The following is a 25673-nucleotide window of genomic DNA, read 5'->3' as shown; positions in this document are numbered from 1 at the left end:
TGTCTCCTTGTAGCCCCCACACAGTATACAGTAAAGTCTCCTTGGTGCCCCCATAGTATGTGGGTCCACAAGGAGACATTACTGTATACTGTATGGGGGCAACAAGGCGACATTATACTGTATGGGGACACAAGGAGACATTATACTGTATGGGGCTTATACAGTATAATGTCCCTCTTTCGTCTAAATGGGTAATTATTGTGATATATATCGTTATCGAGATAAATGTCTTAATATCGTTATTGTGGGAATATTGTAGGAAGGCACAGAAATCTTCTGCATCATCATACCTCAATGCGCAATTACAAAGTTCATGACAAATTCACCCCTGCTACATCTCCACTAGGAAGCAGCATGCTGACAACCCATAACAGGGTTAAAATAAAGTAACTTCGCCAACAGCGATGCTGTAAGTGACAGCAAATGCAATTATGACCCACAGTGTGTAATGAGATTACATACAATATTGCAGCGTAAGCCTCTTAGCTACAGATATCAGCGCACGGAATTCATTACCGTTATGAATCGCACCATTTCATACAAAACCCACAACACATAATTCATACTTGGACATCGCTCTTCAGTCAGATGAGGGTGCAAAAAAAAAAATATATAAAAAATCCGAGTAGGACCCCACAGATCAGGAAGGTTGCGGCTCCTGAATAACATAATCAGTTAAATGTCTTTGTGCCTTTCATCCTAGATGGAAGCGTTCTGGCCCTGGGCCACTGACCCTATTCAACCCTTAAATTATAACTGGTGTATCTTATTCAATCTCATCTCTTGACTTGGCAGGGGAGTCTCAGTTCTTTGCTGGGCCTGGCGCTTTGGAATAAAAGAGGAGAGGTCTCTCTGGAGAAGACCCGGCTGTCTGATAACTGACTCTTCTCCTCTCTGAATCTAATTAAGGGTCTTTGGATGAATCGCTGCTTTTTTGCATTTCCATTTGGTTACACTCCACTGTATTTTAGGTCTCACAGGTGGCTCGAGACTGCTCTCCAGAGTCTCATGTTAAACCATGTCAGCAGTTCTGCTTGAGCGCAGCCTTTGAAGTTGGAGCGAGGGCTTCCACAGTCTCATTTTCTATACTGTGGGTGACTTTCACATCGGCTTTTCAATGTTAATCTGACATTCTTCAGTCTCAGCAGTACCAAACGCTTGTTAAAGATGCAGTATTTATATACTCACTAAAAATTACAGACAGAGCAGGGAACACTTAAAGGGACACTAAACCTTGAGATGAATGAGAAAAACTCAGAAGGAGAAAACCTATTTGTCAGATGCCAAAGATATTCTGCAAGCTCCACAATCAGGCTTGAAGCAATCTGGCAGAGAAAACAAGTGTTCTGTCTCCTGTTGGACCCATTGATCTTCAACTTGGGATGAGCTAAGGGCCAGGTCCTAGCTAAAAGGGGCTGATCTGTTGCCTTCTGCTGCAGCGAGTCTCCTCCCAGCTAGAAACTGATCAACCAGTTACCCTCAAAGTATTGCTTCACATGAATTAGCACTGGAGGGGGTAACAGAAAATGGATGCCTGGTGTATGTTTTTAGCCTCTGGAATGTGGAATATTGTGGCAATTGATTGTAATATATATTTTACATTTAGTGTCCCCTTTACTACAACAACAAGATTCCTGCTCATTTTGTGTGCCATTTTGAAATGCTCAGTGAGAGCCGATTCTGTTGATGGGGAAGGAGCAGGTTATATGGATTCTTATTGTAGTACAGAATTTTTTATACAAATTCGCCTTTGGCTGCATAGAGTCTGTGCAATTAGCAGCAAATGCATTCTCCAGAAACCACATTTTATACCTGCTACATTAAAACGGGAAATCAGCTATTTACATGGCGGGTCATTGGTTATCACATCCAGGGAATAATGGAAGGAGAAAGGAAATCAGAAAGCAAAGAAAGTTCTAGATTATAGACAAAGCATCAATCAATCCATACACTACTCAAAAAAAGTTAGGGATATTTGGCTTGTGGTTGAAATTTCAGGATGAACTTAATGTGACCTTCTCTAAACTTCTGAATGCACATGTCCAACTGTTCAGTGTTTCAGTACTTTTTGCACAACTTGCCGTTCTCTAACAAGGAGCTTAACGGCAAAATTCACAACAGCTGTTTGATCCATGAACCGTCCAATAAATTTCCTGGTTCAGTTAGAATTGGTATATAAACTGTCCTCTTCATCATGCTGTTCACATTTTGACAAGAGACTAAGATGACACCTAACAATTGATCAACAGTATCTCACCATGGCGAGGCTTCAAGATTATGTTCTCAGTCGGGAAGTGGCCACTGAGCTTAGAGTGTCATCAGCAGGTTGTAACAGAGATAGAAAGAGACTGGAAGAGTCACAGAAAGGCATAGAAGTGGACGTTCTTTGGCCACATCCCACACTGATGACCACTTCATTGTGAACAATGCCCTGCAGAACTGGATGATTAATGCCACAGAACTCCAGGCACATTTAAAGGAAGTGAGAAGCACCCAAGTGTCACGTCAGACTATTCAAAATCATTTACATTAGCGTTGTCTGCGTGCTAGACGACCTGCAAGGATACCTGACCACACCACCAGGCACAGGCATGGACAAGGGACCAATGGGCCTTAGTGCTGTTCACTGATAAAAGTCAGTTAACGCTGAGCAGAAATGATGGCCGCTAACAATGTTAGAGATGTCAAGGAGAGCGCTATGCATCAGCCACTGTTTGCCTTTGGTGGTGTTACAGTGCAGGGGTGTCTAGTCAATACAGAAGTGCCCTACACTTTATGAATGGTACAGTAACAAGCCCATACTACTTGAATAACATCATTAATCCAGCCACTGTGCCTCTGCATGAACAACAAAGTCCTAATTCCATCTTCATGGAGGACAATGCGGCTCATCGAGTTCGCATCATAAGGGAACGGCTGCTGTAGACTGGGGTACCTCAAACGGAGTTGCCATGTAAAGGCTCGCAACACTGTACCCCAGAACCTCAATGACCTGAGGGCAGCCAATCAAGAAGAATGGGATTCCATGCCTCAGCAAACAATAGGTTGACTTAAGAACAGCATGAGGCGTCGTTGTCAAGCTGTAATTGATGTTGAAGACCACACGACAAGTTATTGAGACATTGACATTTTTGTGGGGGTAAACCCACCACTTGTGTTGGCTTTTGTTTCAATAAATTGCTTGAGATGAGGAAATCACCATTGCTGCTTCTACTTAAATGAAAAAAAATATATATATATATATAAATTACAGAATGAAGTGGCCTAAATGGGAGGAAGTGCTCAAAACCCCAAACACTGTAGCGTGTTAATACCCGGGGGAGCAATCCCTCCACATGTGATCCGCTGTTGGGGATTGCCGTTAGCAGCGGATCACATGTGGAGGGATTTCTCCCCTGGGTATAAACACGCTACAGTGTTTGGGGTTTTGAGCACTTCCTCCCATTGCCACTTCATTCTGTGATTTTCTTTCTCGATATATATGGAATGTTCCATAGTTTATCGTTGGTAACATTCTGTTGCACCTGGTAGCCTGTGTCACATGGCCTGTTATAGGTGGGGCTCGCAGACTCCACAGTTTGGCTGTGAGTCGAACGTCAGCACCTACTGGACTGTGTTCACACACTGTAGGTAGGTTAGCGGTAGGACCCATGCCACACTGAGATACCTTGACGGGGTGCCTTGGGGTCCGATATGTTTCTGACTGGAATATATTGGCCAAAGTCTCTGTTTTTAACATCAGCGTGAGGGTTTGGCCAGTACTGTCAGTAGCATATTATTGTGGTGGACTTCTACCTTAATGCTTTACTTTCACGATATAATATCATTGTAGCCCTCCCTTTTACCATCTCGCTCCAACCTTTCCACCGCTCCCTCCCTCCTTTTACATTGTGCGCTCCCTTTACCGTCAAGCTTCCTCTCTGATTCCGTTGCACGCTTCCCCTCCCTTTCAGTTGCCCACTCCCACTCTCACTCTCTTTCCGTCTTGTGCTCCCCTCCCTGTTTCTGTTCTCTCTTGTTCTTTGTCTCCCTTTCTGTATCTATCTGGTATCCACCTAACCTGCATCTCTCTATATGTATCTATCTGTCTACAAATGCACACAAATCTCAAAGTAGTTTGTAATCCTGAACCCCTGCATTTTTTTATTGAAACACCCATGAATAAATCCAAACCTCTATTAGGAAGTGGTATAGTATATATACAGAAAGTGAACAATATTTGACCAGTGCCGGATTTCTGCATTGTCGGATAATTTCTTTCAGGCAAATTAAAGCGGTTGTCTCGCTTCAGTAAATGGCATTTATCATGTAGAGAAAGCTAATACAAGGCACTTACTAATGTATTGTGATTGTCCATATTGCCTCCTTTGCTGGCTGGATTCATTTTTCCATCACATTATACACTGCTCATTTCCATGGTTACGACCACCCTGCAATCCATCAGTGGTGGCCGTGCTTGCACACTATAGGAAAAAGCACCAGCCTCTCTGGTGGCCAGGACCATGGGAGCGCACATAGGCGGGTCCTTTTTTCTATAGTGTGCAAGCACGACCATCCCCTGCTGGATTGCAGGGTGGTCGTAACCATGGAAATGAGCAGTGTATAATATGATGGGAAAATGAATCCAGGCTGCAAAGGAGGCAATATGGATAATAACAATACATTAGTAAGTGCCTTGTATTAACTTCCTCTACGTAATAAATGATATTTGCTGAAGTGACACAAGCCTTTTAAGCATATTACGCTTTTTATAGACGTTACTAACTAGTGCCCTTGGGGGGCTCGGTAATAATTGATACCTCCTTAATCACCTAAACAGATATGGGTCTTGTTGTACAACAAGAGAGGCTGAGCGCTGGAAGAAGATCCCATTAGTTTTGTCCTTCACACAGAGGCAGCGATGTATAAACCCTTTTGTGTCTGACAGGATGGTAGACAGCCATAATTATATAAACACCAGTTTGCAAACTACCTTTCCGTCCTGTTTGGCAATTTATATTCATAATGTGCTGCATGTGCGATTTCTTGTTTGTTCGCTCGGGCGGATGTAGAGATCTTCAGTGTTTATTTTCCACGGTGCTTACCTCTCCCCATCCCTTGGCCGAGGTCACTCGTCTCAACGCTAAGTTTATTGATCCACCCCCATTGCCATTTTGAGTGGAGAGGCTCCCGGAGAGAATGGCCGTGTCTGTTGCTGTTAGCGGAGCCTGGCAGTGAAAGTGAAAAAAAAAACTGATAAATATTTCAGAAAAAAAAAATATATATCACAATAATATCCATTGCTATATGTGACATGCCTGCTTACACAGGCATCCACAGGAATAAAGAGGTTTCTGGGATTACTATGGTGTTTAACAGAGATGCTCATGTAACTTTTTTTTTTTTTTCTTCAGTTTATACCCTTATTCACCATGTAAACCAATCGCTCTGGTTTGTCTCCATCCTGTATGTAGCCCTTTCCGTTCCTGTATCCAACCAAACCCATGATGCACCTCTCCTTTCTCTGCCACACCTCCAGCACCAACCCCATTTGGATTTTTTTGTTCCGTTACAGCATTAACCAAATTAAATAAATATTTTAATATTTTTAATATTTTGAAAAGTAGGGCATTTTTGGACACAGTAATACCAATGATGTTTAATACATTTTTCATTAACTTTTATATGTAAAAAAGGGTGTTTTGAATTAAATTTTTTAAACATTTCTAGGAACTTTTTATTAACTGTGTTTTTAGTCCTTCTAGGAGACTTGACCATGCAATTGTTAGGACTTAAAAGGGTTTTCTGAGATCTTTTTACTGATGATCTATCAATATCTTATCGTTGGGGTCCGACTCCCGGCACCCCTGCCGATCAACAGTTTGAGAAGGCACTGGCGCTTGGAGTAACACCACGGACTTCTCGCAGCTCACCAAGTGGTATTGCGCTCAGCCCCATTCACTTCTATGGGGCTGAGTTGCATCAAGGCCACGTGACTGATAAATGTGACATCACTGGCCTAGGGAAATCTGTGAGAAGGTCGCGGTGCAACCACTGCTAGAAAACCCTTTTAATAGAAACTTCAGTGCCGCAGGCCTTCAGAAGCTTCCCGAATGCCACAGCTACACTCGCGATCTTGTCTGTTCAGTCAACAAAATAAATGATACCTCTGATGCCGAGGTGGCAATTGAGGGGTTAACTGTCCATGATGGACACTTCTGGCAAGTGCATGCTGCATAATACAGCAGTCACTGGCTGGCTATGGTACCTGCTCAGTTCCTGAGTGTGCGCCATATTTAAAACCCCGACTTCCATTGTACATATATAGTGGATGTCGCCAAGAGGTTAAGGGCATGTTCACACATTCCAGATATGCTGGGGATTTTCTATTGCAGAACTGCAGGTGGAAAACCCGCAGCATTTTATAGTACAAGCGAAGAGGTTGAGATTTTACAAAATGTCGCCCACACTCTTTACAGAAAAAAAATATCTGCAGCTAAAATTGACCTGTGGTGTGGATTTTAGATCCGCAGTGTGTAAAATTATGCTGCTGATTTTAACCCCGGATCTCAACCTTTGCAACAAGTCCGTAGCAGATTTTACTGAACATTCGGGCGGATTTACATCCCATGTGGCTGCACCCTAAGTGGGAAGATTCCATCTTAGAAAGTGATTGCATCACTTTATGATCGGTGGGATTCCAAGCACTGAGACCCCCACAGGCTGCTGAGAATGAAAAGGATGCAGTGTAGGATTTGTTGCTGCATCTCTTTGGGCACCCGGCTTCACTTGAATGGGGGTTCACTGCAGATGGCTACAGGTGGCTGGGGTGGTGCTGTGTGGGGGTGAAAACAGTAAAGAGAGTGCAGCATTGCACCAGCACTTTTTCCGCTTCATATTCAGGATCATAAAATATACCCCTTTAGGCCTCATGCACACGACCGTTGTTGTGTCCCGTGTCTGTTGTTTCGTTTTCCGTGATTTTCTGCGGACCCATTGACTTTAAATGGGTCCGTGGAAAACTCGGCTAATGCACCGTTTATCATCCGCGTCCGTGTTTAAAGTTCGTGAAAAAAATATGACCTGTCCTATTTTTTTTTAACGGACAACGGTTCGCGGACCCATTCAAGTCAATGGGTCCGTGAAAAAACACGGAGGCACACAAGATTGTCATCCGCATCCGTTTTTTTCCTATCATTTGCATGGCAAACTTGACTTAGATTTTTTTTTTTACTTTCCTTCATGTCTGGAGATCCTCCAAAAGTAAAGGAAGACACACGGAAACAAAAACGGACACGGATCACAGAACTCCTTTTTGCGGACCGCAAAAAAATACTGTCGTGTGCATGAGGCCTTAATCGTAGCTCAGTGATTTTTGGGACTGGGTGACAGTTCTCCATCTCCTTTAATACTATGTTCTCTAACTTGAATGCAGATAGCGCCTATTGCATTCTTGCTCTGTGCCATCTCATGTAGATGAGGCTCTGGCTAAATGAATAACTGAATCACCTTTATAAATAAAGATGAGCCCATGGTGAATAAAACTGCAGTATTAGATGCTATGTGGGGCTGCTATGCCCTGAAAATTTGGATAGATTTTTATTTGGAGAGAAATTAGCTGTGCGTACCTCAATAGACTGCGAGATGTGCATACGGTTAATTTCAATCTGGGGAAAGCCACTTCCTGGCAGGTCTTCAAAATCTTCATCATAGCGATCAAACAGCTCCGTGGCATCTATGCCAACGCTAATTGTCCCCTGAGAGGCGAGAAATAAGAAATAGAGGGAAAATAAGGGGAAATAAATACATTTAATATCAGCAGCAACAGAGATTGTACTGGCTAAAAGCAGGCTTAGGAGTGAGAGGAGCCAATGCCTGACACTAGCATCTACCAGGAGGGATAGGGACAACTGGAGCACCTGCTAGTAACCAGATGAGAGGGTCATAAAATGCATCATTTCACAGGCCAAAATGCTGATAATAGAGCGAAATCTATAAAAAACAACAAATAAAAAAAACAACAGCACAGTACTAATGAAGTTTGGAGCTGAACAACTTACGTAAAACAGACTGGTTGCTAGGGATATTCAGTCTTAACTACAGGAAGACAACCATTCTGTCTCAGACAAGTTGGAAATGCTCAACCCAAGACTTTCTCTGTCTCTTGAATACATTTAGTTGGAGAATCCCTTTAAGTACCTTCAGCACAGTTTGTCAGAACTATGGGGGAGATTTATCATCTCCCACCTCCGGTTTTCTGGCAGATAAAAGTTGCAAGAGTCGAAACCTTAGATCTGTCTAATACTCAGAAAAATACAGTAATTCAGATTTGCTGTGCGTTTGCCCTTTGCTGGAAGAAAATGCACCATAAAAGCAAGTAGGTTGTTGCAAAAACCGTATCCGTTTTTTGCTGTACCAAAAGTGCAGACAAATGTGAAGTGTGGCAGCACCCTAAGGGCTGTTTCACACGAGCGGATGCCGTGCGTGACATCCGCTCCGTGAATGAGAGCCAAGACCCGATGCAGACTGCAAAGGCACGGAGCATTATCAATCATGTTAATGCTCCGTGCTTCTGCAGTTCGCATCGGGTCTTGGCTCTCTTTCACGGAGCGGATGTCACGCACGTGATCCACTCGTGTGAAACAGCCCTAATGGTGCGAGCTTTCACCAGAGGAACGTGCAAATGTGTTCAGTAAATGTCTGTCTTTTGGCTGGCACCTGGAATCATCATTTCTGTGCAGCAGAATGTCCTGTGCAAAATGCAGGGGGTAAAGCCATTTCTAATCCGCACACTGCGTGGGTGATTGCTGCACGTACAATAAATTCAGACTTCATCTCCACTGATGATCAGGCAATTATCTGGAATGAGCAAAACATTTAAATAATTGCTGCTAAATTGTCCGTGTAAAAAAGGATCTTAAGAGGGATTCTCCATTACACCCAGGTGAAAGTAAAGGGGCTGACAACCTTTTGGGAGTTTTCTGAAAACCCTCCACCTCAGCAGATGTTCAGAGGGAAGCACACTTACCTGCTCCCTGTCACTGTAGTCCCCCGCTGTCAGCATCAGCTTTGACACTGCTGCAGCCAATTGCTGGCCACAACAGTGACCTGCTCCCATAGCATCATAAGAGTTGTCATGCTGCTCCCAGGGATTGGCTGCAGTAGTATAATAGCATATGTTGACAGCGGGGGATTCAAGCAAGGCAGCCGAGGCTGGGGAGTGAATGAGCTGAGACCTAGAGATGGTGAGTAGGCAAGTACACTTACCTGTGCAAGTCTGCCCAGGAGGAGGGGTTTGCCAAAAGACCCTGAAAAGGAGGCCAACCCCTTTAAAAACCTGCCAAAAATCTAATGTGTATCGGGTCTCCTGACTCTCCCCCAACAGATAATGTCAGGAGAAAGGACTGAATTTTTCAATAAGTTCTTTTATTCTCCGTTTTCTCCTCTCTCCACTGACAACACATGCACGATCCTCCAAAGCCAATGTATATGCATATAGGGGGAGAAAGGAGAGATAGGAGAATATGAAGGTGTAGTGGAACCCTTACACTAGAACATGGGGCAGATCAGCAGGAGATTAACCCCTTTGTTCTCTGCAGGATATCTACCGGACTGTTTGTGTGGGGATTATGCTGAAAATTCTGTGTATGGCACAAAAAGTGAGATTAACCCCTTTGTTCTTTGTAGGATTTCTACCGGACTGTTTGTGTTGGGATTATGCAGAAAATTCTGTGTATGTCACAAAAATTGGGGGCAACTATATTTCTTGTGTACTTTTAGAATTTTTTCTAGGTTTAGTTTTACTTTAAGACCAGGCAACTTTCCCCTGTCTATAAACAGACACCGCGTTGCTTCTTTAGTCCGGCTGCGTTTGAAAGCTTTAACTTTTCGGTCATTAATATAATATTAGCATTTTTTTTTCAGTAACACATGGGGATTTATTCCTATTATTTTTATATAAAATGTACAAAAAAAATAAGTCTGTTCTGACAGGCAGCCAGTGAAATTCCCATTGACTGTAATAGTATACTATGGCAATATATGGTACAAGTAAAATATATGTTGTGTTTTTTTTTAATTGTAAAAACACAAAATTTTTTAAATTCTAATTGCCCCACCTCCCAAGTTTACATATAAAAATAAACAAAAAAAATAAACAAAGGTGTTGTCACGTACTAAAATGTCTGAACTATTAAAATATAAAAAATAGAATATAAATGATCAGTCATATATGCCCCTAAAAAGGTAATAAATTACAGCTAGCCCTTAAACAACTCTCTAGAAGGAAACTGAATGTTTTTTTCAAAGGTTTAGAATTTATTAAGTAGTAATAAATTCTAAAACGATATAGGTTTGGTATCGTTGTAATACTTTTGACCTGCAAAATAAGGTGGTCATGCTATTTTTAGCACTCCCTGAATGTCCTAAAAAACAAAACCCAAAAAATCCTTGGATGAAATGCCATTTTTTCTAATTTTATCCCACTAAGGACTTATGCACACGACCATTGTGTGTTTTGTGGTCCGCAAAACATGGCTGGCACGGACATCCATTAATATAACTGCCTATTCTTGTACGCAAAACGGACAAGAATAGGATAGGTTATATTTTTTTGTGGCCCACGGAATGGAGCAACCGACGTGGAAAACAGACGGAGTGCTGTCCGCATCTTTTGCTGCCCCACTGAAGTGAATGGGTCCGCATCCGAGCCGCAAATAACTCGGCTTGGGTGCGGACCAAAACAAGGGTCGTGTGCATGAGGCCTAAGAATGTTTTCCCATTTTCTAATACAAGCTGGCAAAATACAATGGTAAAATAAATGGTGCGATTAAAAACACAAATTGTCCCGTGAAAACAAGGTCATATACAGCTATGTGAACAGAAAACTTATAAAAATGATAACAAAAATAGACTGTGTCCTGAAAGGGTTAAAGAGGTTTTCAGTTTTTATTTATTCACTTTCACCGAGTGGAACCTGTTAAGAGAGATGCTCCGTTGCTCCCGGGCCCTCTTCACCAGACTTTCAGTCCACATCTGTAAACCTCCTCTGTGAACATGGCTCATGTGCGCCGCTGCAGCCAATGACTGGTCTCAGGGGTGACATGTCACCAGGCAGCACATAACAGCAATGACGTGCCACTTGGGGACACGTCAACATTGAGGCCAGTCTTTGGCTGCAGCGAAACCCAACTGTGCAGGACGTTTGCAGTCTTACTGAAAAACTGCTGGAGACAGCTTAGGAGCTACGGAGCAGGTAAGTATAGCTCTCTTCACAGGTCTCATTGGGAGAGGGTTAATTTAAAAAAAATCCTGGACAACCCCTTTAAGCTGCATTGCCACTTCCTGATCATTGCATGCATGAGCGCTGTGTATCCAGCAATCAAGAAGGCAATGTAATTTACCCTGTCTGCCTTCTCGATGGGGAGTCCAGGTGTCTCTGCCAGGCATGCCCACTCTCCTTCAGCTGCCGAATCGCTGCATAATGATATGTGGAGCAATTAAAGGGCATTTCCACTTCAAATCGAGGAAGCTAGTGAATATAATCATTGTATCCACCTCATTTGTTAGGTTTCCTGACTACATATGTTACTGGGCTGGGAGAGCAGGGTAAATCCAAAATATCTGCCCTATATGACCCTACTCCTCCATGCCTGTATCACAACAAGGGGAGATGCTACACAAAGTACCATGGTTGTGTGATCATTGACCAAGCACTACTGGCAGTCTTTATGTTGTCAATCTCAGCTCAATCGCATTAAGTTTTCCAGGTGTTCTTTTTTTCATATTCCAAGTGTATTCAGAGACTTTACAGATCTATCACAGCGGAAGATCTGCTACACCTTCACCCAGTCAATCCAAACACATCAGCCGCAGAAATCTCTCATGTCTGGATAGTTTGCTACAATGCATACTATGGATAGATGCTTTCTGCATCCGTATGTCTTTTCCGCAAGAGAACGTGTCCTATTCTTGGCTGAAAATGCGGACCACAGAATCACTGCAAAACGCAGATCCAATTTTTTTTTTTTTTTGCAGACCTATTGTCTTAAAGAGGACCTTTCATGTTTTTTTTTTTTATTTTTAGTTTAGATAAATACCTTTACTTGTGGGGTACTGATGCTGCCACCCTGTCTGTTTTTTTCAAATATCACTTTTACGCCCTGCTGTGCCCCCCTGCAGTTTTCCCGCTCAGTATGTTAATACTGAGCATCAGTACAGGGAGGAGGAGACGCCAGGGTTTCTCAATGGGCGTCTCCTTCTCCCTGGCCGCGATCCAATCACAACGGAAAGCGTCACAGCTGGGGAGAAGGAGACACCCACTGAGTGACCCTGGTGTCTCCTCCTCCCTGTACAGATGCTCAGTATTAACATACTGAACGGGAAAACTGCAGGGGGGCACAGCGGGGTGTAGGAGCGATATTTGAATAAAAACAGGTAGGGTGGCAGCATCAGCAACAAAAAAAGACAATGGGTCTGCAAAATAATTAAAATAAATTATGGATCTGTGTTTTGCGGACCGCAAAGTACATACGGTCGTGTGAATAAAACCTTAGAAAACCCGAAATATTCATTCAGTACAGCCTCTGGATATAAGGAAGCCAAGGTCTTCGAAATGGTGAAGAATCCAAACAGAAAAGTAGATTAGAAAGTTCCAGAATTTTTCAATCTAATTAAAGGGGCATTCCAATCTTATAAATGGTGACATACCGCTAGGATATGCCATCAGTTTATGACTGCTGAGCTTCAGACCTCTGGGACCCCCACAATCCTGAAAATGAAAGGTGCGCAGAGATGATTGAGCAACTTCACTGTTTTTCCTTGCACAGCGGCGCCCAGGCACACAGAAGCTGGCCCTTGAATGGAGCAGTGCTGTACAGTGGGGGCTGCAGCCCCTTCATTCTCAGGGCTGTAGGAGTCCCAGAGGTCGAACCCTACTGACTATTAGGTATGCCATCACTTTAGGAAATGGGAATTCCCCTTTAAACTTTACTTTAATAACTACTATGCAGGTTCGGTGAGGCAGCAAGCTGTGTTTTGGGATTGGCAGAGGTCACAGCACTTGTTTGCAAGTTCTATATAGTAAATTATAACTTTTTTGAATTTGATTGTCCTTTAAAAAGTTGAGAGGGGAAAAAAAAGAAAAAAAAGAAAAATACTTGGGTAAGATGGATCAGCAAAGCAACAGCCATTAAAAGAAATGAGGCGCGCTAAATCCAGTCAACTGATTAACTTTGCAGCCAAGGGAATGTCGACAACACATTATGGTGCCATGCAGCTTAATGGTATTGCTTCCTTCCCTTCTTTACAGTGGTTGTGGCCTTTCTGAAGACGACGCTCTCAGCTGAAACGGGGAGAAAAGGTTAACAATTCATCACGCGGCCCCCTCCTCGCCGGATTCAATTATGACGAATGTTAGACCCAAATTAATCCACGTAGTCTACTCCGCGTGATTAGCCGCACTATTTATAGGACATTTTTCAAGACTCGATCCCCTGGCCTAGACCTTGCCTCGTATCTCGCTAGTTTACAAGCTGCTGGGAAAACACTTGTGGGAATTCGCATTTCCATTTGTACTCATTATATCTTCCGTGTGGGTGAGGTCATTCTTTCTTAGTTGCTCCAAACTTATCTTCAAGTTTCCTGGTGTACGGAGGAGGAGGCGCCACGCTCGCTCATTTATGAAAGGCTCGCCTCTTTAAAAGAAAAAAAAAACATCTGCCACAGGGCTCCAGAATGAACACACTTTGCTCTTTAGGTCATCCCATTTGAAAAATTGATCCTCGTGCCTTTCATGATCCAAGATGAAGATGTGACCTGCATCTCGATCTCCCTTTGTGTCCTTAGCGGTAATATAGGTAAGTGATGGGGAGAGGTGCAAGCAAATCTCAATGATCTAGATCATGCAGGTGCCTTGCTGTATAAAAGCAGTACCCCATAAAATTAAAATGTGAAAAATAACTGGTCCTAATGTTATACATTCAGCCACTGAAAAGACAGAAAGCAATATGGCAGCTGCGGTTGTCATACAGCTTTTCTCACACCCCGATTCCTAAATCTGCCAAGTCATCAAGCCCTACATAAGGCTACTTTCACACTTGCGTTTTGTGCGGATCCGTCATGGACGGATCCGTTCAGAACGGATCCATTTGTATTATCTTTAACATAGCCAAGACAAAGTCAATGGAGGACGGATCCGTTTTCTATTGTGCCAGATTGTGCCGTTTGGCTCAGTTTCATCAGACATCCAAACGCTGCAAGCAGCATTTTGGTGTCCGCCTCCAGAGAGGAATGGAGACTGAACTGATGCATTCTGAGCGGATCCTTTTCCATTCAGAATGCATTAGAATGCAAACTGTTCTGTTTTGGACCGCTTGTGAGAGCCCTAAATGGATCTCCCAAACGGAAAGCCAAAACGCGAGTCTGAAAGTAGAGTAATGGTACTTTCACACTTGCGGCAGGACGGATCGGACAGGCTGTTAACCCTGTCTGATCAGTCCTTCCGCTATTTCGCCGTGCCGCCGCTCCATCCCCATTGACTATAATGGGAACAGGGGGGTGGCGCTCCGGCGCAGTACGGCAGTGCACGGGGAAAGGCCGCCGGACTAAAAGTCCAGCATGTCCGACTTTTTAGTCTGGCGGCCTCTGACCGCGAACTGCGCCGGAGCGCCGCCCCGTCCCTCCTATAGTCAATGGGGACGGAGCGGCTGTCCGGTGGCATGGCGAAATAACAGAAGGACGGATCCGACAGGGTGAACAGCCTGTCGGATCCGTCCTGCCGCAAGTGTGAAAGTACCCTTAGTCTACTTTCACAATTGCGTTTTTCTTTTCCGGCACAGAGTTCCGTCAAAAGGGCTCAATGCCGGTTAAGAACGGATCAGGTATATCCCCATGCATTCTGAATGCAGAGTAATCCGTTCAGGATGCATCATGATGTCTTCAGTTCACTGATTTTGACTGATCAGGCAAAAGATAAAACCGCAGCATGCTACGGTTTTATCTCCAGGCAAAAAAAACTGAAGACTTGCCTGAATGCCGGATCCGGATTTTTTTCCCACAGGAATGTATTATCGCTAGATCCGGCATGCGTAGACCGAAAAAAAGGTGAAAAAAATAAATGCCGGATACGTTTTGCCGGATGACACCAGAAAGACGGATACAGCATTTCAATGCATTTTTCTGACTGATCAGGCATTTTTAAGACTGATCAGGATCCATCAGTTGGCATACGCTTTGCCGGATCACTCTGCCGCAAGTGTGAAAGTACCCTAATTGTGGGGGGAATTAAAGGGGGTCATCCCACATAAAAATATTCTACAGTTTTCAAACCAGCACCTGAATCTGAATACTTTTGCAATTGCATGTAATTAAAAATATATTATAGCTACTGAGTTATTTAATTACATCTATCTGTATAGCGCCACCTGCTGTTTGCTCCTTTTCAAATTTCTCTGTCCTGCTCACAGACACGGTAGCACAACCTCAGTTCTATCCTTCGACTGCTATCAGCTGCAGCAAAAAGGAAACACCTCTAAGAAAGGACATGCCCCTTAGGCCTCATGCACACAAACGTATTTTCTTTCTGTGTCCGTTCCCCTTTTTTGCGGACCGTATACAGAACCATTCATTTCAATGGGTCCGCAACAAAAAAGGAAGTTACTCCGTGTGCATTCTGTATGTCCGTATTTCTATTCCGCAAAAAAATAGAACATGTCCTATTATTGTCCACATTACGGACAAGGATAGGACTGTTTTATTGGGGGCCAGCTGTACTAGTCCACAAAATACGGAATGCACACGGACGTCACCCGTATTTTTTGCAGATCAGTTTTTTGCGGACCGCAAAATACATATGGTCATGTGCATAAGGCCTTAAGCTGTCAGCTTGATGTAAATCTAGCAGAGCAATGAATTGGGAGATCTGTGGGTCCATGTGAGGTACAGGGTTGGTTCTAGCTTTGTTAGAATGATTGACATATCCTATATGATATCAGATTTTCATTTTTGACATTAATCATGGGATAACCCCTTTAATACACAGATTTGCAACGATTTAATCTGGGAAAGCTGGGTGACAACAAAATGGCCAACATAAAAGGGGAAATTATCAAGCTCATCATAGACCCTGAAAAATGTGCCTAGTAATGGAGCACTGAGGGAGGCACTACTACGTAACTAGGCAGCTCTACCATTCAGAAAAAAATGTGTGCTAAGGTTACAAGTGTAGTTGCAACCCAACTTTCTAGGAAACAGATGTGTATGAGAAATACAGTAATGACTTTCTTGAACAACTTGATAGAGGATGTGAGACTTCTATTTACTGGTGATTTGTTTTAGTTGTATTTTTACAGTAGGCCTCTTTAAAGCGTAGCCATTGCAGGAAGGATGCACTTCATCATAGCAGGCTGTAGATGGCGCCAGTTGCACTGCCATCTATGATTTCCAGTGTCAGTAATATGTGGAAGCTACAAACTGTTACAATCCTGTAAACATAAACACACATCTACATGAACTGTCAATAGTAAACTATGGGGGGCAGATGGCAAAGTAGCCCCTATAGAAAAAATACTGAGCAAAGACCCAGTGAACACTAAGATACCCATTAGGGGCTGTCTCATCTCCATAACCCCTTATCATATGCCCCATTAGGGCATTTAGACATTCTGGCTCAGTGCCCCTTCTAAATCCACACGACAGTATTTTTTTGCGGTCCGCAAAAAGGGGTTCCGTGATCAGTGTCCGTTTTTATTTCCGTGTGTCTACCTTTATTTTTGGAGGATCTCCAAACATGAAGGAAAGTAAAAAAAAAATCTAAGTTTAGTTTGCCATGCAAATGATAGGAAAAAAAACGGACGCGGACGACAATCTTGTGTGCATCCGTGTTTTTTCACGGACCCATTGACTTGACTTAAATGGGTCCGCAAACCGTTGTCCGTGAAAAAAATAGGACAGGTCATATTTTTTTCACGGACTGGAAACGCGGATCACGGACGCGGATGACAAACGGTGCATTAGCTGAGTTTTCCCACGGAACCATTGAAAGTCAATGTGTCCGCAGAAAATCACGGAAAATGGAACAACGGACACAGGACACAACTACGGTCGTGTGCATGAGGCCTAACAAGCAGCATCAGCCATTCATAAACATATTCATTCATAAACACAGCTTTAGGGGTGCACTGGGTGTGGGGTGCATGCACGGGTCTTCTACCGCAAAGTGTCTTCATCGCTAAGTGTCATGCAGTTAAACATGGCAGTTATACGGGGCAGGATACAGGTAGGTTATCCGTACTACACATCCTCACACATTTCTTCCTCAACTATGTGCCTCGTCTCTATGTCCCTTTTTATATGTGCTTTTTACCTCCACATTCACCGCCCTGTTCCTCTTCCGATACCTTCCATCCACATCTGCCCCGCTCTCCTCCACTCCCCCATGTACAGCTCCCATGCTCTTTTCACCTTCCTTAATCAATTGAAACCATCGTGTCCCAGGGTGCAGCACAACAAGCTCTCCCATAAATCCTATAACCATTTGATTTTCCTCTCTTTACTTTTACTTCTTATTTCAGGAGATATCTCTCCTAACCCCGGCCCACCCTGTCCCCACATCAACCCTTCCCCCATCTCTCACAGAAACCTTGCAAACCTCATCAACATTTGTTGTCCACCTTCTTTCCCCTCTTAACTATGTGCTCTGGAATTCGCGTTTAGTCTGCAACAAGCTCCCCTACATTCAAAACTTATTTTTAACCAACTCTCTTAACCTGTTGGTCCTCACTGAAACCTGGATTCAGGAATCTGACATGGCTTCCCCTGCTGCTCTCTTCTATGGCGGCCTACACTTCTCCCATACCCCCAGACCTGAGAACAGACATGCTGGTGGAGTTGGCATTCTCCTGTCCCCACAATGCACTTTCCAGGTCATCCCCCCCCCCCAGTTCCATCACTCTTATTACCTTCTTTTGAGGCTCATACCCTCAGGCTCTTCCATCCCCTCTCCCTCAGAGTAGCGGTTCTATACTGTCCCCCTGGCTCACCCACCCAGTTCCTGGACCACTTTGCTGCCTGGCTGCCATACTTTCTGTCCTTAGAAATACCAACCCTTATCTTGGGAGACTTCAACATCCCCATAAATGGCCCCATCGCCCCATCTGCTTCCCAGATTCTCTCCCTAACCTCCTCTCTTGGCCTTTCTCAACTATCTAACTCTCAGACACACAAAGACAGTAACACGCTTGACTTGGTTTTCTACCAGCTCTGCTCAATCTCCAACTTTAATAACTCTCCTCTCCCGCTTTCTGACCACAATATCCTTTCCTTAACTCTCTCAAATCCCAGCACTCCCCTACCTATTACGTGCACAGAAACCTACAGGCCATCGACCCTCATACACTTACAGACATTCTACATGCATCATTGTCCCCAATCTACACCCGAGAATTTCCTCCATTACCAATTCATGCTACGGACCTATAACTCTGCCCTTAACCTTGCTAAACAGACCTATTTCACCACTCTAATCTCCTCACTGTCCAACAACCTCAAAAAATTATTTGACACTTTAAAATCTCTCCTCAGTCCTAAATTTCAGGCACCCACTACAGTCCTCTCTGCTGAAGACTTAGGCTACTTTCACACTAGCGTTCGGGCGGATCCGTTCTGAACGGATCCGCTCATAATAATGCAGACGGAGGCTCCGTTCAGAACGGATCCGTCTGCATTATATTAGCAAAAAAAAGCTAAGTGTGAAAATAGCCTGGGACGGATCCGTCCAGACTTTCAATGTAAAGTCAATGGGGGACGGATCCGCTTGAAGATTGAGCCACATTGTGGCATCTTCAAACGGATCCGTCCCCATTGACTTACATTGAAAGTCTGGACGGATCCGCACGGATCCGCACGCCTCCGAACGGCCAGGCGGACACCCGAACGCTGCAAGCAGCGTTCAGCTGTCCGCCTGTCCGTGCGGAGGCGAGCGGAGCGGAGGCTGAACGCCGCCAGACTGATGCAGTCTGAGCGGATCCGCCTCCATTCAGACTGCATCAGGGCTGGACGGCTGCGTTCGGGTCCGCTCGTGAGCTCCTTCAAACGGAGCTCACGAACGGAAACCCGAACGCTAGTGTGAAAGTAGCCTTAGCCGCCTACTTCACAGATAAAATAAAACATATCCGTCATGAAATCAGCTCCCAGCCATTAAGTGCTATTCATCCCCCTCCCCCCGCATCTCCTCTGGCTCACTGTCCACATTTGACCCAGTCACGGAAGAAGTCTCCAGGCTCCTCTCTTTTTCTCGTCCTACCACTTGCACCTCTGATCCCATTCCCTCAGACCTACTCCAGTCTCTCTCTCCGGCTGTCACCACTCACCTAACAAAAATTTTCAACCTCTCCCTCTCTTTTGGTATCTTCCCCTCCTCTTTCAAACACTCTATCATTACTCCATTAATAAAAAAAAAAAAACATCTCTCGACCCATCCTGCACAACTAACTACAGACCAGTCTCCAATCTTCCCTTCATCTCTAAACTCCTGGAGCGTCTGGTCTACTCTCGCCTTACCTGCTATCTCTCTGATCACTCTCTCCTCGATCCACTACAATCTGGTTTCCGCCCCCTGCATTAGACAGAAACTGCCCTCACCAAAGTGACAAATGACCTCCTGACAGCAAAATGCAACGGTAACTACTCTCTGCTCATTTTCCTTGACCTCTCTGCAGCTTTTGACACTGTAGACCACTATCTCCTGCTCGCCATGCTCCAATCCATCGGCCTAAAGGACACCGCCCTCTCCTGGTGTTCTTCCTATCTCTCTGGTTGCTCTTTCAGTGTATCATTTGCTGGCTCCACTTCCTTACCTCTCCCTCTCGCTGTTGGAGTTCCTCAGGGTTCAGTCCTAGGTCCTCTCCTCTTCTCCCAGTACACAGCACCAATTGGACAGACCATCAGCAGATTTGTTTTTTATTCAGTATCATCTCTATGCTGATGACACACAACTATAAACTTCATCCCCTGACATCACACCTGCTGTATTACAGAACACCAGCGACTGTCTCTCTGCCGTCTCTAACATTATGTCCTCTCTCTATCAAACTTAATCTTTCAAAAACTGAACTTCTTGTGTTCTCTCCATCTACCAACCTACCTAAACCTGATATCTGCCTCTCTGTGTGCAAGATCGCCATCACTCCTAGGCAGCACGCCTGCTGTCTCAGGGTGACTTTTGACACTGATCTTTCTTTTACCCCCTATATTCAATCTCTCTCCCGCTCATGCCGCCTGCACCTCAAAAACATCTCTAGTATTTCGCCCCTTTCTCACTATGGAAACAACAAAAACTCTCATTGTTGCCCTGATCCACTCCTGCCTTGATTACTGCAACTCACTATTAATTGGCCTCCCCCTCACCAGACTCTCCCCTTTCCAATCTATTCTTAATGCAGCAGCCAGGGTCTCCTATCTGTCCAACCGCTACTCTGATGCCTCCGCCCTGTGTCAGTCATTGCACTGGCTACCCATACACTATCGAATCCAATTCAAACTGCTCGTCCTCACCCACAAAGCCCTCCACAGTGCTGCACCACCCTACATCTATTCCCTCATCTCTGTCTACCACCCTACCCATGCTCTCCGTTCAGCCAATGACTTGCGACTGACTTCCACAAAAATCCGAACCTCTCTCTCCAGGCTCCAAGATTTCTCCCGAGCTGCACCGGTTCTCTGGAATGCCCTACCCCAAGAAATCAGGCTTAATCTCAACATGCACATGTTTTAAGTGTTTGCTAAAAACACATCTTTTCAGGGTGGCCTATCACCTCCCTTGATCGAACCTCCCCATAGCCCATTTATCATTCCCTGAAGCTGAGCCTCCACTGCACTCAGAAGCACTTCGTATATTCGCTGCTGACCGGCTCATGTGGCTTTATATCTGCTCCCCTATTCTCCCAAGATGGCTGCGCTATCGTACATAACAAGCACTTTTACCTTTTGTGTCACCCCTATCCCCTCATAGATTGTAAGCTCTTGCGAGCAGGGCCCTCATTCCTCTTGTTGTAGTAATCAACTTCCCTGTTGCTATGTTATTTATGACTGTTTGAACATGAACCCCTGAATTGTAAGGCGCTGCTGAATATGTTGGCGCTATATAAATAAAGATTATTATTATTATTGGAGTGGATGGATGTAATTGTAATACCACATTTCCCCTGTAGCGGCCACTGCAGGAATAATCGTCATTCAAGGGCAACTTCCCTTCCAGAAAATGAGGTGTTTGTAAGGGGTCTCATATTAAAACGTTTGTCTTTAAAGGGGTGGCCAATTTATGAAACCCATCTTCATATACATTTTTAGGGAAACCTGATTTAAAGGGCACTTATGACCTGTAGGGAGCGGCAGCCAATCAAACATTTGTTACCATTCAGTAGGCTGTGACAACTGTTATACACTTTTCCTTTTTTTTTTATGCCGTTCATTTTATTTGTGTAATTCCCCACTGAATATTTCCTGCCCTGTGCTGGAACCCCTCCACCTTGAAGACTGATGCATTTCCTGTCCTGTCCTGGAAACCTTGCTGGAGAATTAGAGGGAGACTGTCAATGAAACCATGGGGGCGCAGCTCGGCAGGAGACTCTGCGGTACGCTGGACTTCTCTCCAGCATACAGCTCAGGAAAGCTGCACTTACAAATTACTAATTATCAGAAAAGTATTAATGTTGGAGAGGTTGTAAAGGCCCAGACTGAGGAGTTTGAAAAGGTATATGTGTTTAAGGTGGATACATTTTGGTGAAATTGTGGTGATATGGGAGGGGTATCATCATCCCATGGTTAGAGGGGACAGTGATTATAAAGAGTGTGTCGCGCTCTGGATGACCTGTCCAGCATTATAAATATAAGGTTTTAATGAGAATTGTGTCATTTTTTTGTGTCATTTTTTTATTTCACCTGTGGTGGCGCTAAAAGGTAACTCATTGATAGATTTTTCCACAGTTTACAGCTGTTCACTGGGGGGCCCAGTAAAGCTTTCAGTCAAGGGACCCTTCTAACAGGAAGGGATTGTCTAAAGTGGACAACCCCTTTAAAGAGGTTGTGCAAAATTGTAGGAGGGAGGGGTGTCAAACCCCCCCCCCCCCCATTCTGTAGAACCTGCAGAGGGAAGACTTACCGGCTCCCAGCTCCCTCTCCTAGCCTATGATGCTCTGCTCGGCTCTGGCGATGTCAACATCCGGTTTCACTGTGATTGGCTGCTGCAATGTCAAACCAGATGTTGACATCGCAGGCCAGGAAGAGGGGAGCTGGCACCGGGAAGCATGTAAGTGATCTTCCCTTTGCAGGTCCGATTAGATCAGGGTGTTGCCAAAACCCCCTCATTCTTGCACAACCCCTTTAGAGTGCTCAAAGTGGTAAGACACCCACGTTCCAGCCCGCAGCTACATTCGCCAACATGCAAACTGTATGGTTGGGTGGAGTAGGAGGAAAGCCCTATCTGTCAGCATTGCCAAGAGCAATTCACCACCAGAATATACTGTACTGGAAAATGTAAAAGAACACCTGGAAACCTATGCGATTGAGCTGAGACTGGCATCATATAAACTGCTAGTGGTGCTTGGTCAATGATCACACAACTACAGTGGTGCCCCCTGTATGTTGGGTTCTGCAGCAGGGTTTATGGTGAGGCAGGGTGACATGAAAATTGGGGGACATCTCCTTGTTGGGTTACAGGCTGGCACTCTGGCATGGTAACGATTATACAGATGCTGGATATCTTGGACCTGTAGTTTAGCCAAGGAGGTTGTTGGCTGCTGTGCCTGGGAGATCCGTCACCCCATCCAGACCCAGACATTCACAATGGATGAGAGATCTGATGATGGAGCTGGCCAGGGGAGCAGCTGGAGACCCGGAAGAGCACGATGTGTAACGCGGGGAGTGTGTGGGCAGCATTATCTTGTCAGCAGGACTGGTTCCATGATGTCCTGGACACAGGGTCGGTTCTAAGTGAAATGGGGCCCTGGGGCGGAAAACAATAAGGCCCCCCCCATATGACACTTGCTGACTTTAACGTCACTTGGCAGCAGCACATCTCTCCTTCCCTCCCCCCCCAAATGCACATTTCTCCAGCCCAAACAGAACCAGGGCGGGCTAGTACACTGCTGGCACTGGGACGGGTGAGATGGTGCCTGGGATGGATCCGATCCAGTTTAATCAACCAACCAGATTAGTACCAGTAACTGCCCCCCCCCCCCACCCCTCAAAATGCACATTTCTCCAGTCCAACTGACTCCAAACAGAACCAGGGCGGGCTAGTACACTGCACGGGTGAGATGGTGCCTGAGATGGATCCGATCCAGTTTAATCAAGCAACCAGATTAGTACCAGTAACTGCCCCCCCCCCCACCCCTCAAAATGCACATTTCTCCAGTCCAACTGACTCCAAATACAAAAAGAACCAGGGCCGCAGGCTGGGCTAGTAGTACACTGGGACGGCCCAGACGGGTGAGATGGTGCCTGGGACTAAGTAAGTGAGTGGGAAACTGGGAATGGATGGATCATGGATCCGATCCAGTTTAATTAACAACAATATAACCCACCTACCAGACAGTAACTGTAACTGGTCTGTGATGACTGACTTCTGTAGACTGGACTTGGATTCTTGGAAGTTGGAACTTCAGTGGAAGTTTGGAACTTGGCTGGGGGCTGGCTGCCTTCTGACTGTGGGCGGTGGGCCGCGGGCCTTCCCTGGCGCTGGCAGAGTCAGACTGGGCTGTGGCTGGCTGGCAATGGCGCTTGCTTTGCTTGCTCCTTCTTCAATCCAAGTTCTCTGCTCTGGGGGGGGGGCGGAGCCTGTGGCATCGTCAGCCAGACGCTAGACGTGTCTGCCTGTGCCGTGCATGCCGCTGCTCCAGTCTCGAATCTCCTAAAGAGACAAGCAGCGCAGCGCAGGCACAGCCTGGGGGCCCCTCCACTTCAAAGTCCAGTCCAGTTTTAATTATATTACGGCGGCGCGGCGCCGTCTCCAGACCAGACCGCCTGGGCCACCCGGCACCACAGGCACACAATAGAATTATAGATATAGTAGTAGTTGCGGCCGGGCCGGAGCTGGGGGCCCCGGGGGCAATTGCCCCCCCTGCCTCTATGGTAGCGCCGGCCCTGCCTGGACATAACGAAGGCCGGTCAATGTTCCCTTCATGAATACCAGATGAGAACAGTGATAGTAGCTAATGGTGCCCCATACCATGAAACCTGGTGTTGGCCCTGTGTGTTTCCACACTAAGTATAATGGCAGTGGGTGCTCTCCAGCCCTCCTGACAACCCTGATGTGGCCGTCAGTTGCATTCAGTGATGAAAGCAGGATCTGCCTTGGCACTAATGATGGCCGTATCAGAGTTCTCAGGAGTGCTGGAGAGTGTCTACAGCCGTCATGTATGGTGCTATCAGCCATATAAATCCGCTTTGTTAAACAGCCACATTCCTCTACACTATCTGTGTGAAAGCCCCAGTACATCTGACAGTTCTGCAGCTCTAACATTATATTCATGAACCAGGAAGCCCAGGATGAACAGGGCTGTATCTCACCCCAGAAAGCGGAATTCTGAAAAGTACAGAACTGTGGGAAACCACAGCGAAATCTGAATAATGTTTAAATAAATGTAAGAAGTGCAGCATCTACATGAAATCTATATAAGACTTGAGGAAAGAAGAAACTTTTCAAATCCTCTGGATAAAGCTAAAGCATTGGTGCCTCTGGGTGACTTATGCTCCATATAAAAACCCACACAGAGGAATAGATCATCCCCCCTCCCCTCAGGAGACAGGCGCACCACTGAGGCATTACCAGACCGTTCACTTGGGTAACTCTGACAGATAAGAGGCCCCTGTCTGCGGAGTACTTATGAATCTTCACCGGCGTCTACAAGGCTTAGAAGACAACACTCCATCACAGGCTCAGTTATGTGAAGGAAGCCATGAAGTGCTCAGCTTACAAAGTACTTATGGCCAAGACAAAGGAGAAGCAGCTATTATGTGGGGGTTAAGCCCTATTCAAAGCGACAGCATCTAGCAAATTTATTTTCGTTAAAGGGAAACTCCTCCTAAAATTGAAAATTCCCCCAATCTCTCATCAACCTGTAGTGTGAGGCCCAGAAGCATCGGAAAGCTGTCCACCATTGCAACAACTATTGCACTTTTACCATTTACTTTGTGATCCAATTCTTTACTAATTTCAAGATCTCTGCAGGCTGTCAGTGTATGCCAGCATTCTTGATTATATCTAGAGGCTAAAAGCCTGCACAGGCCTAATGCTTTTTACTACAATTGTATGTACCTTACACGATCCGCTATGGATTAAGTCGGGGTTTCTCAACTCGGGTCCTCAGGGCCCACCTACCGGTCAGGATTTGAGAATATCCCACAGAATGAATACCTGTGGTCAGTCCTGATGCATGGACACTAATTATATCACCTGCTCATTACTAAGGAGATCCTGATGACATGACTGGTAGGTGGGTCCCGAGGACCGAAGCGAAGAAACCGCGGGTTAAGTAAAGCAGCCTGAGTCCAGACTGCAGCTCACAGAGAATTGTGTAGCCTGGATGCAACTGTAGCAAACCCTCAGCATTGGATTAGGACCGGTTTTCAACTTCTTCAATTCTCTGTCGGCAAGCAGAGATCTTTGACCCCAGAAGGAAATGAAACAAAATCTAAGG

At 45.2% G+C, this 25673-nt stretch overlaps 1 protein-coding gene across 1 annotated transcript in view; it reads right to left on the bottom strand.

The window, feature by feature from the left end:
* Nucleotides 1–25673, bottom strand: part of DNAJC11 (DnaJ heat shock protein family (Hsp40) member C11) — a 204644-nt gene that overhangs the window by 70010 nt on the left and 108961 nt on the right. The window contains exons 5-6 of the mRNA XM_044282132.1: nucleotides 7608–7736; nucleotides 5085–5207 (exon numbers count right to left, since the gene is read on the bottom strand). Coding sequence (XP_044138067.1) covers nucleotides 5085–5207; nucleotides 7608–7736 — 252 coding nt within the window. The remainder of the gene's footprint in view (nucleotides 1–5084; nucleotides 5208–7607; nucleotides 7737–25673) is intronic.

The sequence above is a fragment of the Bufo gargarizans genome, chromosome 2 (genome assembly GCF_014858855.1).
Source record: "Bufo gargarizans isolate SCDJY-AF-19 chromosome 2, ASM1485885v1, whole genome shotgun sequence".
In the NCBI taxonomy this organism is placed as follows: domain Eukaryota; kingdom Metazoa; phylum Chordata; class Amphibia; order Anura; family Bufonidae; genus Bufo; species Bufo gargarizans.
This window is presented reverse-complemented; position numbering and strand designations above follow the sequence as displayed.